This window comes from Mastomys coucha, unplaced genomic scaffold (assembly GCF_008632895.1).
Source record: "Mastomys coucha isolate ucsf_1 unplaced genomic scaffold, UCSF_Mcou_1 pScaffold12, whole genome shotgun sequence".
Taxonomy (NCBI): domain Eukaryota; kingdom Metazoa; phylum Chordata; class Mammalia; order Rodentia; family Muridae; genus Mastomys; species Mastomys coucha.
This window is the reverse complement of record NW_022196894.1, coordinates 35903245-35916261: the sequence shown is the minus strand read 5'-3', so window position 1 is coordinate 35916261 and position 13017 is coordinate 35903245. Positions and strand designations below refer to the sequence as shown.

The 13017-nt window shown below is 44.9% G+C and overlaps 1 protein-coding gene across 2 annotated transcripts in view; it reads right to left on the bottom strand.

Annotated features, from left to right (window-relative positions):
* Positions 1-13017, bottom strand: part of Gpr156 (G protein-coupled receptor 156) — a 103056-nt gene that overhangs the window by 29119 nt on the left and 60920 nt on the right. For both annotated transcript variants that reach the window (XM_031363850.1, XM_031363849.1), the window contains exons 4-5: positions 4227-4356; positions 3895-4005 (exon numbers count right to left, since the gene is read on the bottom strand). In XM_031363850.1, coding sequence (XP_031219710.1) covers positions 3895-4005; positions 4227-4356 — 241 coding nt within the window. The remainder of the gene's footprint in view (positions 1-3894; positions 4006-4226; positions 4357-13017) is intronic.

Here is a 13017-nt window from a genome sequence, read left to right as displayed (position 1 = left end):
TGGTAAAGTGTAAGAATCACCCACATGGTACTGGTTTTGAAGGCATGAAGGTGTCATGGAGAGCAGCTGAGGCTTGGCACTGTGAGAGGCCAGGGAAGGCCAGTGGTAGTTGAAGGCCCAGGACTGAAGGGGTCATGCAAAGGGGTTAGGGCTTAGCACCATGAAGGGAACCTATGAGAGGCTATTGGTAAAAGTATAGCCTAGTTCCATTGGAAAATGCTAGTGTGTTGAAGATACCAGTACCATAGGATGACCACCAAGAACAGCAGCAACCAGAGCCTACAGTGCTACAGAGGGCAGAGCTGGAGAAGTGACCCAGCCCTTTGGAGGAGACCAGAAGATCATGTGTGAATCCCAGGCACTGGAACAAAAAGCTGTGAAGTTGAAGTTGCCTTGGAGACCCCAAGATGATTCAGATGCCAGAGCTGAGGCAATAACTGCTGAGGAAAGCTGAGAACAGGGAGTGGAACCAGCATAAGAAAGGGAATTATGTTGAGGTCAAAAAAGCTGAAAGAAGTTGGACATCAGACATAGAGATGCAGAGTTTGGAGTTTTCCCAGCTGGCTTTTGGTCTTGCTTTGGTCCAATATTTCATAACTGTGATGTTTTAGAATGGTAATGTACACCCTGTGATGTTGGAGGTATGTGATTTGCTTTTTGATTTTATAGTGGATTACAGTTAAGAGATTACATGAGCCGGGCAATGGTGGCGCACGCTTTTAATCCCAGCACTTGGGAGGCAGAGGCAGGAGGATTTCTGAGTTTGAGGCCAGCCTGGTCTATAGAGTGAGTTCCAGGAACTCCATAGACCTCACAGAGAAACCCTGTCTTGAAAAACTAAAGAGAGAGAGAGAGAGAGAGAGAGAGAGAGAGAGAGAGAGAGAGAGAGAGAGAGAGAGAGAGAGAGAGACTTTGAACTATGGGGACTTTTGAAGTTAGACTAAATGCATTTTGCATTATGTTATGGTTACAAGACTATGGTGGCCAGGGAGTGGAATGTGGTGGTTCGAATAGGTTTGGTCCCTATAGACTCATGTGTTTGAATGCTTGGCCCACAGAGAGTGGCACTATTAGGAGGTGTGGCCTTGTGAGTGCTTGTGGACTTATGGGAAGTGTGCCACTGGAGGTTGTGAGGGAGGTGGCTTTGAGGTCTCCTATGCTCAAGCTCTTCCCTGCGTGGAATTCCAGGTTCCTCCTGGCTGCCTGCATAAGACAGTCCCCTTCTGCTGCATTCGGATTAAGATGTAGAACTCTCAGCTCCTCCAGCATCATGTCTGCCTGCATGCTGCTATGCTTCCCGCCATGTTGATAATGGACTGAACTTCTGAAACTGTAAGCCAGCTCCAATTAAATGTTTTCTTTACAAGAGTTGCCTTGGTCATGTTATCCCTTCACAGCAATGAAACCCTAACTAAGACACCAACTTAAAGATATAATTTACAAAAAACAATAGAATATACAAAGTATAACAACTTAAAGAGTAATACATCTGGTAAGATTCATGAAAAATCTATGCTAAGATAAATTAATAGAAACCTAAATAACTGGAGAAACGTACAGTAGTTGTTGGTCAACAACCAACATTCTTTTTTGTTTTTTTGTTTTTTGTTTTTTTGAGACAGGGTTTCTCTGTGTAGCTCTGGCTGTCCTGGAACTCACTCTGTAGACCAGGCTGGCCTTGAACTCAGAAATTCGCCTGCCTCTGCCTCCCAAGTGCTGGGATTAAAGGCATACGCCACCACCACTCGGCAACAACCAACATTCTTAACCATCATTGTTAAGGAATCAAATCTCTGTCACTTGATCTCAGATTCAATACATCTTCAGTCATAATCCCAACATGATTTTTATGCAGATTGAGAAAGTAACTTAAGAACTAATTTGAGAGCTAGTGAGATGGCTCAGCAGGTAAAACAACTTGCCATCAAGCCATATGATCCCCAGATCCCAAATGGTGAAAGAAGACCAAATATATTTTGTGGCAAGTGTACCCATTCTGACACAGATACACACTGACACACACACACACACAGATAGAGAGAGAAAGAGAGAGAGAGAACTTCTAAAGTTTCTAGAAGTAAATTAAGGAGAAAAAATTTTGGTGTCATTAATTAAGCAAACATTTCTTAGACTTAATATCTAAAGTATAATGCACAAAGAAGTTAGCACGGGACTGCGTTACAGATGCTGGCCACACCTGTAATCCCAGTATTCAGGATGCAGAGACAGGAAGAGCTCTGAGAATTCACGGCCAGCCACGGAACACAGTGAATGCCAAGGATCTGATGCCTTTTTTTTTTAACCTCCTTAGTCCCAGGCACTCTTGGGGTACACATACTGTAGGTAAAACATAAACATAAATCCAATAAGATAAAATAAAATAAAGTAAAATAAAATGTCTAAAATTTCTCTTTTTTAGAAAAGGTTTATTTTTAGCTTTAAATTATGTGAATCTGTGTGTGGTTTTGTGCATATGTCCAACATGGGTGCTGCAAACCCAACTCTGTTAACTGCTGAGCTATCTCTCCAGCCCATGATTCCATTTATGTGAAATTCTGAAAAGTGAAAACTAACCTTTAATGTTAGAAAGCAAGACAGTGATGTTCTTGGAATAGGGAGGGTCTGTAGTGATGGGCAGGGGAGTAGCCGAGGATGTCGAGTATCTGGGCATGGTGGAGTTTGCTACTTCTCATGTTTCATGGGTGTATACATGTGTTGATATCACACTTTCCTCTTTTATTTTGTTTTGTTGTCTATCTTCAGGGAAGAGCTCGAATGTTGTACCCACTACCACAAACTGTAAAGTCAAATTTACTCAGGGTCAGCGTACCCCAAGTGCACAAGGTAATAAGCCTCACCCTGGGAAAACCTTCCTCCTGATATTGGCGTCTCCCCTGCGAAGTGTCATACTTCTTTGTTGTTTGGGGATTTGGTTTTTGGGTTTTCAGACAGGGTTTCTCTGTGTAGCCCTGGCTGTCCTGGAACTCACTCTGTAGACCAGGCTGGCCTTGAACTCAGAGATCCACCTGCCTCTGCCTCCCGAGTGCTGGGATTAAAGGTGTGTGCCACCACACCTGTTCATGTTACACTTTTAGTATGTGGGTTTCTTATGTGTTAATTATGCCTCAAAAGAGAGAGCTACTTTTGAAAAAGACAATTTCAAGGATAAAATCTGTCCTCTTAGCGAACTTTCTGCATCTGTGTGGTTACCCACAGCTGAACTTTCACTAAGTATTTGTCATGATTCCATACTCTTTGGTTTCTAAAATCCTGTAATTACAGAGAAGCAGCCAGACAGAATCGTGGACGAGGTCTGGACAGTCGTATCGGGGAGTTTGATACAGTGGAGGAGAATGGTGATAATAAATGCTGATGCCGGGGGCATGCGGGTGACCTGGCTGCTGCATGGCTTCCAGAGTCAGTTCTACCCACGGAGTCCATCTTCCTGCTTGCTGCTTAGCTCTGCCTCTCTCAGTGCATAGGATTGCCTGTATGGAAAAGACCTGAACTCTTGGGACGGGAATAACTGTGCTTCTTGCTCCAGCTTCTCTGCATTCAGTCTTACACTTGAGCCTCCCAGTCTGTGCCAACAGTCCGTCTCTCTGGGGATCTTGTTTCCCCTCCCACTATGCTAGGTATTGGGCAGCTCACAGGTTCCATGGAGCCTGGGGGTTGTTCGTGTACCTAAAGCAGTCCATGTTGAGAGTCCTAGCTCCCGGCAGCACTCATTCTCAGCCCCGTGTAAGTCTGGGGCTTTATGAAGCCACATCACTCTAAGGAGTGAACCAAGGGGCATGCTTCAGTCAACTGAGAGATTAGCACTCACTTCCCCAGTTCTGAGCCACTGGGAAGTTCCTGGTGCGATCCAGCATCATGTACTGGCTGCCAACTTACCACTCTCTTGTCCGGTACTCTCTGGGTAAACACTTTGTAGAGTCGCCAGCTTTTGCCCAGAATAGGGCCAAACACCAGGGATGTCCCAATGCATAGCAAGGACAGTCTCGTCTGTAGGTGGGAGAGGGCAGAAGCAAGAGTCACTAGTGGAACCTTCATCCGTCTGCAGTGTCTCAGGCCCACAGAGGATACGGGGTAGCAAGTAGGGCTCAGGGAATATACTCGTAAGTAACCTGGATGCAGAACTATCAGTCTTGGGAAGAGCTGTGAGCACAAAACATTATCGAAGTTCAACATGATGTCCAAAATAAAAATCCCACAGTGTCTCCTACCTGAATGACAGCTTCCACTGAACTCCCCACAAGAGCATCTTGAATCCCAAAAAGGTAAGCGCTGATGTAGGTCAGACAACTGCCCAGCAAGGTCACAATGTTCAGATTGGGGCTGGACATCTTCACAATCCTAGGTGGAAATAGGAAGAATGACATAGCTGTGCTGCTGTGGGCCGCTGTCGAAGACTTGCCAGAGTAATATTTCTTTCCCAGGACAATCCTCACTGCAGTCCCGGAACCAGGAGTCACTGGGAAGAGACTCTTTGCTGCCCTCTCAAAAACTTATGGTGTGTTTATATTCGTTTAAAATAGCTAACTCCAGGCCAGGGGATGGTGGTGCACTCCTTTGATCTCAGCATTCAGGAGGCAGAGGCAAATGGATTTCTGAGAGTTCGAAGCCAGCCTGGTGTATAGAGTAAGTTCCAGGACATCCAAGGCTACATAGAGAAACCCTGTCTTGAAAAAAATCAAAATAACAACATAACTAAGTTCTGTTTTGTTTTATGCTGTTTTGGCTTTTTTGAGAAGATAGGGCCTAACCTAGCCCAGGCTGGCCTTGCACTTTCTATGATGCCTGGAATGGCTCACCTTCTTGTCTCTACCACCCCTGTGTTGAGACTGCAGACATATGTCAACACGGCTAATTGAAAAAAAAAAAAACTTAAGCATTTTATTTTAGGGGTATGAATGTTTTGCCCACATGTGTATCACATGTTTGCCTAGTGCCCATGGAGGATGAAGAAAGGTGTCAGATTCCTTAAAACCGGAGCTACAGACAGTTGTGAGCTGACAATGTGGGTACTAGAAACAGAGCCTTGGTTCTCTGCAAGAGCAGCAATTGCTCTTACCTGCTGAACCATCTCTCTAGCCCCACTTACTTTTATTCTTTTGAACCCATATTCTTGCACCTCTTGCTTATATAACTCAGTTGTTAAAAAAAAAAGGCTGACCACCGACACCCAGGTGACACCAGAGGAGAGGTGGCAGTGAACTTTAGGGCTGTTAAGGGACCTGTCAGCGTATGTAAATGTCATGTCAGTGCAGGTACACTGGGGGGGGGGGGGGGGGGGGGGGGGGGGGCGAGGAGGGGACAGGGATGGGGAGCTTTGCAGAATTGAGCTATAAGGGAAGCTACTATCAGAAGGGAGGCTGGGAGTCTTCACACACACCATTTACTAGATAAACAGATTGCTTTTCTTCCCTTGTTTGACTGAAAAGAGGAGGCAGGGGATGAAGGCAGCATCGTTCCCAGGAGGAGAGCAAAATCCTCGCGCTCGTGTAGCAGGAGGCTAGAGTGAATGTGGCTAAACTGGGCTCTCAGACAAGCTCTGGGCACCAGCATCGGTTCAGGACACGAATTATTTTACCGAAAGGCTGGGTAAATGAGGTCTTCTCTGTGGTATCACCCGTGGGGTAGCTGCTGCAGACCAACACTTGAGGCCTGGAACACCAGCCAGGGCCTCATAGACACACATCTGCTCTGTCTACATCACTGATGGGTAAGCTCTGCGGCTCTGTTCTTCACTGCATCTACCTGATTTGAACACCACAGCTCCGTCCTGTTTGCACGATCCAGTATTGCACGAATCCTGATTTGGAATTCTTCCCCTTTCCAACTTAGTGAAGAGGAGCCCAGTTTAGTTGATTTTGAAGAAATAGTCACTTTTTCTAGAGTTCACATTGCAAGCACTGGTGTGAACCCTTTGTTCACACAAACGTACTATGGACCCAGATGTGTATTTTTTGGTATTTTTCTTGAGACGTGTTACTGACAATATCTCTATAAAAAATGAATAGGAGGTGATTAGCCTGTTTTGTTTGGCTGAGTGAACACCTGGGAAGGCACTTTGATGCCAATCAGCTCCAATCCAGCAGGTGAATGACTTGTCTGGGGACCATCTTTGCCACCTTGGGAGGCATTCAGCCACCATGTTATCTTACTTTTCTATTGAACTAAGTGGTGAATTCTATAAAACTATAGTTTTCATTCACCCACAAACACGAAGAACTTTTCAAAAAGCCATGAGATTTAAATATTTAAATACTTAATCATAGTGATAAAACGTGTGTTCCAAGTATAAAGAGTTAAAAGTCTAGACTGGGTGACTGTTTTTTTTTTTTTTTTAATAAAGATTATATAACAATCTCTTCTTTTTAGAGGATTATATAATGATTTCACTTTTCTCTTCCTCTTCATTTATTGCCTGGAAATGGGAGGCAAGGGCTTTCTCAATTTACTTTTTCAATTTTTCTCTTCTCCAGTAAGGATTCAGTACATGTGAGCAAACATCCTGAGAACTTGTTTAATCCTGTATGGCTGCTCCGGGATGCTGATGCCTGTGACATCCTTCAACTCTCACATCCGCCTCTGAGCTAGGGGATTTGAAGTTACTGAATTTGGAAGCATGGTTCAGTGTTGGTTCAGTGTTAGGGACAGGGGAGGGTACATCCTGGTGTCCTATGGCTATACTAGAAGGAAACTTCCCTTACAGCATCACAGGATCTGCCTTACAAGAGCCCTCCTGAGTTGATGTGAATGCTAGCTAGCATGGAGTAGGTTCAGTCTGTTTAATTTAATGTGTGTGGGTGTTTTGCCTGCATGTATGTCTGTGCACCAGTTGCCCACCTGGCGCCCTCAGAAGGCAGAAGCAGATGTTAAAGCTGCTGGAACTGGAGCTACAGATGTTTGTGAACCATGTGGGTGCTGGGAATTGAACCTGGAGCCTCTGGAATGGCAGTGAGTAATACGTAGCCTTAACCACTGAGCTACCTCTCCAGCCCTGTCACTGAGCTTTGACAGATCTAAAAACAAATATAGGGGTCATTCACAGCTCTGCTGTGAAAAGGTAAAGATTCTGACTTCGCTAGGCAGTGGTGGCACATGTCTTTAATCCCAGCACTTGGGAGGTAGAGGCAGGCAAATTTCTGAGTTCGAGAACAGCCTGGTCTACAGAATGAGTTCCAGGACAGCCAGGGCTACACAGAGAAACCCTGTCTTGAAACAAAACAAAACAAAAGAACCAAAACAAAAAACAAAAAATAAAAAAAAGATTCTGACTTCGAGAACTTGTTGAATTTCTCCTTCAGTCCACTGCTTTTGATCTATGCTATAATGGCATTATAAATCTACATCGTGCAAAAGTTCAGCTTTATCATATTGTGTGGTCATGGTGCCACAGATCTGATCCGTTTGCTGTTTTGCCCATTTCTAATGTTCGAGTTAATCAATTCAAATTCTGCACACCTCAAACTTATCTTAATGTGAGCGTTTGTGCTCCAGCTCTGCATTGCCTCTTCATCCCACCCAAGCCTCTTTTTAGGGCCACTCAGACCCTGAGACGAGAGGGTCAATGACCCTTCCCTCAGACCCTGAGACTGAGAGGGTCAATGACCCTTCACCTTCCCAAGTTCAAGATCCTTTAACCACAATGATTTCAGTTCATTTCACTTCAGGGTCTCTGAATCCTGTGTCTCATCGTTTGAGATAGGTCTACCTCCAGAAATCTTAAACATTAACATGATCTTTTCTCTCCGACTTGAGGTAGGGACTTACTGTGTATCCCTGACTATTCTGGAACTTGTTATGCATTCCAGGCTGGAGTTGAGCTCACAGAGATCTACATGCCTCTGCCTCTGCCTGGCCAGTGCTGGGATCAAAGGTGTGTACTATTACACCTGACTTTTCAATTTTATTTTTTTTTTATTTTAAACCACAGTCCGTTAAAACTTTAACCCCTTGTCTTCTCCTGAAACCTGTTCCTCCACCATCCTTCTCCAGTTCAGCATGAGAACTCCGTCTTTCTCTTTGTTTGGATCAAAATCCTTGGCGTCATTATTGATGCTTCCTTCCTTCCCACGTCCAATCTGTTTTGAAATCTCATTGGTTCTATTCTTGAAACACAACCAGAACTCAGCTGCTTCTTCTCTACCTCTACTGCCACCAACTGATCAAAGTCTTCCTTGCAATAGCCTCTCAGCTGCCCTCCCAGTATCTGTCCTGGAACCTCCTTCTCTAAGGGGACTATAAGCCCCTGCGGGTGATCGCCAAAGTGCTAGAGATCAGAGGGGGTCATGAACTGGCTTAATGTCCATGTGTTAGACAAGGTCTGCTGGGTAATAAGTGGCTTCTGGGTGTTTCTCTGGACTTCTCTGGAATGGTTGAGACTTCCCTGAAGTTACTACACACAGAAAGACCAGTTATTTGGGGGGGCTCTGTGTGCTGTGTTTCTGTAAACTGTGGGTTTTGATCAAGCTGAGTCCTCTCTGAGGAGTCTCGTGTGGGCGAGCCTCTCCTGGGCTTTCCTCTCAGCACCATGCTGAGCCTGAAAATAAACGAGAGATCCTAACAGGGTGTTTGCAAAGCTCTGTGCTCTCCCAGTCTCTGTTTCTAGGAAACCACAGAGTCTGTGGGAGTATTCATTCACATATGCATGTGCACACACGTATGTTCACTTGTCTCCAATGAGATCAGTCTACTCCAAAGGCTCTTTTCCATTGGCTGAATCCTTCCGGGGCATTCTCTTAAGAAACGCATTTGTCTAACACATCTCCCAGGTCATGTGGCTCAGCACGGTGAAGCGCACAGGTCATCTTTTGACCATACAGCTTTTTAACTCTCAGTGGCTGTTAGTGACGGAAGTGAACAGCACACATCGCTCTCCCTGGCTTCAGAAAACCTGCTCGTCTTGGACCGTCTTGCTGTTTGCAGCTGGCTGGGGGAGGTATAACTTCTTTTACATCCTGAAGCCTCGAGTGCTGGGTGGGCCTGGCCTCTCTAAGCTCAACCGCTCTTATGTAGTCCTCAGGGCTTGCACAGATGTATTTTAATCTGGAGAGAGCAAACTTTCCACCCACCCGCATGTCATTTTGGACCTGCTGTCACTGAAGCTATAAAGGACCTGGAAGGACAGGGCTACAAGAGTAACTAAGCGGTTAGCAGTGGTTAAATTCCTTTTCAAATCATTCTAGCCACTTCGTCTCTCCCCTGCTGCGGGCCTATCAGCAAGCCAGCCATTTCTGCCTCACTTCCTTAGCAGTAAGAACAGACTGACCTGGATTCCAGAGATGTGGTGGATTTTATAGCCCAATCAACATATCATCCAAATATAAGCTTTGGTTATTAAGCACAAAAGAAAACTTGCCAAATGTCCTGGCCTCAGATTCTCCTTTAGCCAATGGTCTCGGTGTCCTGTGCTTTCCAAAGCAAGTGGGATGGGACCTCTGCCCTCAGCTCATGAGGCCACCACTTCCCTGGGCTTTAACCTTTTCACTACAAAGATTCTTTTCCTATTCCTCTTGTAAGACAGAATAAAAATTTAATTCAACACTAATAGGTCTTTTCTCAGTATCCAGGGCAACTTAACACACACATAGGAGAATATATAGATTTAAATTTTTAAAATTATTTTTATTTTTTATTTTATTTTATTTATTTATTTTATGTATAGGAGTACATTGTAGCTGTAGAGATGGTTGCGAGCCTTCATGTGGTTGTTGGGAATTGAATTTAGGACCTCTGCTCACTCCAGTCAACCCTGTTCTCGCCAGTCAACTCCACTCGCTCAGTCCCTGCTCGCTCCGGCCCAAAGATTTATTTATTATTATACATAAGTACACTGTACTGTCTTTAGATGCACCAGAGGAGGGTGTCAAATCTCATTACCTGTGACTGTGAGCCACCATGTGGTTGCTGGGATTTGAACTCAGGACCTTCCAAAGAGCAGTCAGTGCTCTAACCCACTGAGCCATCTCGCCAGCCCTAAACTTTTTTTAAAAAATTACATTATTTATGTGTGTGCTGCTGTCAGTGTACCATGTCATACATGTAGAGTTCAGAGAACAACTCGCAGGAATTGACTCTGCCCTTCCATTACGTGGGTCTTGGGGACTGATCTCAGAGAGTCCGGCTTAGTGGCAAGTGCCATTACCTGCTGAGCTACCTCCATGGCTCATAGAATATGTGCTATATAAATTTAATATGTGAAAATACATATAAGTTTACAGTATCCATATTTCAGAATTCATAGCTCTCCTGGGCTACAAACATAACAGTATCAATTGAAGACTGCATCCTTGTAAGCATTTTAAAAGCTGAAATATGAACACTTAGATTTCCATTTCAGAGCAAACACCCATTATCTCATTGTGCGGGCTCAGGTATAGGACAGCAGTGAAAGGCACACTGAAGACACACCACCAATGAGCAGAAGGGGAAAGCAGAAAGCTCTTATAAAGGAAGGAAGCCTGCTTTACTTAAGAGGATTTGGTAGGGATTTAAAAAAACCAAAAAACCAAAAAAAAAACAACAAATTCCCAAATGTGTATTTCCACATCTCACACAACTGAAAAATATTTCAAATGTGCTTTTAAATAGCAAGAGGGGACAATAGACACATAGAAAAAAAAACAAAAACAAAAAACAAAAAAAACCAAACCCTTTTCCTCAATCGCTCCTACCCCAGGGTTCCAGTTCCACACGGGTAGCAAATTGTTCAGGCAGAGATTTCAACTTCCGTTCTCCCTCCCACTGCAGCTGTAGCAAAGGCCAGGAGCAACTTCGAGCAAGACTCTTGTAGCACTTCCAAAAAAAAAAAAAAAAAAAAAGGCCAGAACAGCCGCCCTGGTTCTAAGTAGGGCAAAAAGCATAGGCAGGCACAGGCCATCATAAGTGTCCAATCACAAGGCACCACCTCCCTGGTGCCCTGCAAATCCATCTTGGCTCCCTTGTTTCTCTCTGTACAGTTTTCAGGTTTATTACAGCAGGAGAATGTTGGGCCAAGGGGTGCCTGGGAATCTTTGAGGAATGCCAAATTCATGAATACTTGAAAGAATGGTTCTCTATCAGACCCGAATCTGGGAATTTATGACCCCAGGGCTGAGTCTGACCTAGCTTTGGACCAATGAGCACCTCGGATTTGGCTCTTTTAGTAATAATACCTTATTACCTTATTGAATATCTGTTAAATTAGTTAGTCATTCGATTTAGATGTGTATTAGGGGTCCAGGCCTTGGAAAAATGAGAAAGAAGAGAACCACAAAGGAAGACGGCTCACTCCCGTCTGCTCTGTCCCCACCAGTTGTCCAGGGAAGGCCTGGAGTCTCAGAGCTCCGAGGCTCACACCTGGCCCTGACTCTCATTTTAACGTGAAAAGACTTTCACGTGGATGGAGAAGACTTGGATTCCCACCAGATGGGGATAATGCTGGCACAGCTGACCCACAGATTCTGACTCCGGTTTCTTCCAGGAATAGGTCCCAGCTTCCCAGGACCCTGCTCAAAACCTCCCTGATTAATGAACCCTTTCCAGAGGCTTTTCTGACCCTCACTGCTAACACGCTGTAACTGTGTTAGTAGGTCACCAGTTTTCAGCTGCCTGTCCAAAGGCTCTGTTTATCTGGCAGTGCAAGCAAGAGTGATACAGAGGGGCACCCCGATTCCTGAGGGGCACTTTGCAGGCTCTCCCCTGTCTTCAGAACCCCTTGGCTCACTCAGATCTACTATCTTGGCTGGCTTCCCATTATACCTCCTGATTTTACTCACTGGCTTGAATCCAGTCTGAATTCATGTTGCAGCTGGCTTTTGGTTCTTGGTTTCTGCTATTGTCTAGTGTCTCTAAGCCTTGGCCCCAGTGATGGCTTGGTGGTGTTGGCTCTGCATCATGACAGACAGGAGTTATTCCTTCTATCCTATAGAAGCTGATGAAAAACAAACAAATAATTGTGTGTGTGTGTGTGTGTGTGTGTGTGTGTTCATGTCTATGGGTGTGGGTATGCATGTGGAGATCATAGGACAATCATAAGTGTTCATTTTCTCTCTCTATCTTGTCTGAGACAGGTGAAGTGGAAATTTCTGGTTTCTTTGGAGACTCAGTTGTGTCATGTGATGTGTTTCTGAAAACTGTCTTCTGAGAGGATGTTTTTGTTTTGTTTTGTTTTGTTTTGTTTTGTTTCGAGACAGGGTTTCTCTGTATAGCCCTGGCTGTCCTGGACTCACTCTGTTGACCAGGCTGGCCTCGAACTCAGAAATCTGCCTGCCTCTGCCTCCCAAGTGCTGGGATTAAGGGTGTGTGCCACCACGTCCGGCTCTGGAGGATGTTTTGCTGAGAACAGACACATGAGGTTTTTCTGAAAGCTGCCTGGGTGTGTGATACTTTATCAGAGCTTGGAAGAATACATGCTGTTTGAAAAGGGTGCTAGTATAACCCAACAGGCAGTGGATGAGGCTCTGGCATCCGTTCACCTTGCCACTCTTTGCTGGTTAGTTGCACTTTGCTGACATTGGTCTTCACTGAGGATGCTGTGGCACTGGCTCACCTCGCCTTCTTCCCTGATCATCATTGGTTGTGACTCCATAGAGAGAAATGCACCAAAGAACTTCTTGTGATAATCCAGCAGCTTCTTGCCACTTCCATAGACTCAGGCCGATTGGCAGTCTCATGGTTTCTTCTGGATTGAACTGCCATTGCTAATTTGGGAAGAGTGTTGGATTGAGCTACTGCCATTGATCCTCCTGAACCGAACGGAGACAATGAAGATTGGAATTGCCCCAAAATATTATTCTAAACAGGACTGCATCCCCCTTTGCCCCATTAGCCTTTCCTTTCCACTACCTCGGATGGATGGCAGGCTAGAAGGCAAGATAAAGCATTTAAGAACCCTTATTAAACTAGGTTTTGAAAAAATCTAAGTCTACAGACAGGTCTTTGGACTGCAGGCTGCTGACTCATACGCCTCGGGATTCTCACAACTTGATCTTCCATCTTACCATAAGAGCCCTAGAATTACAACCATGA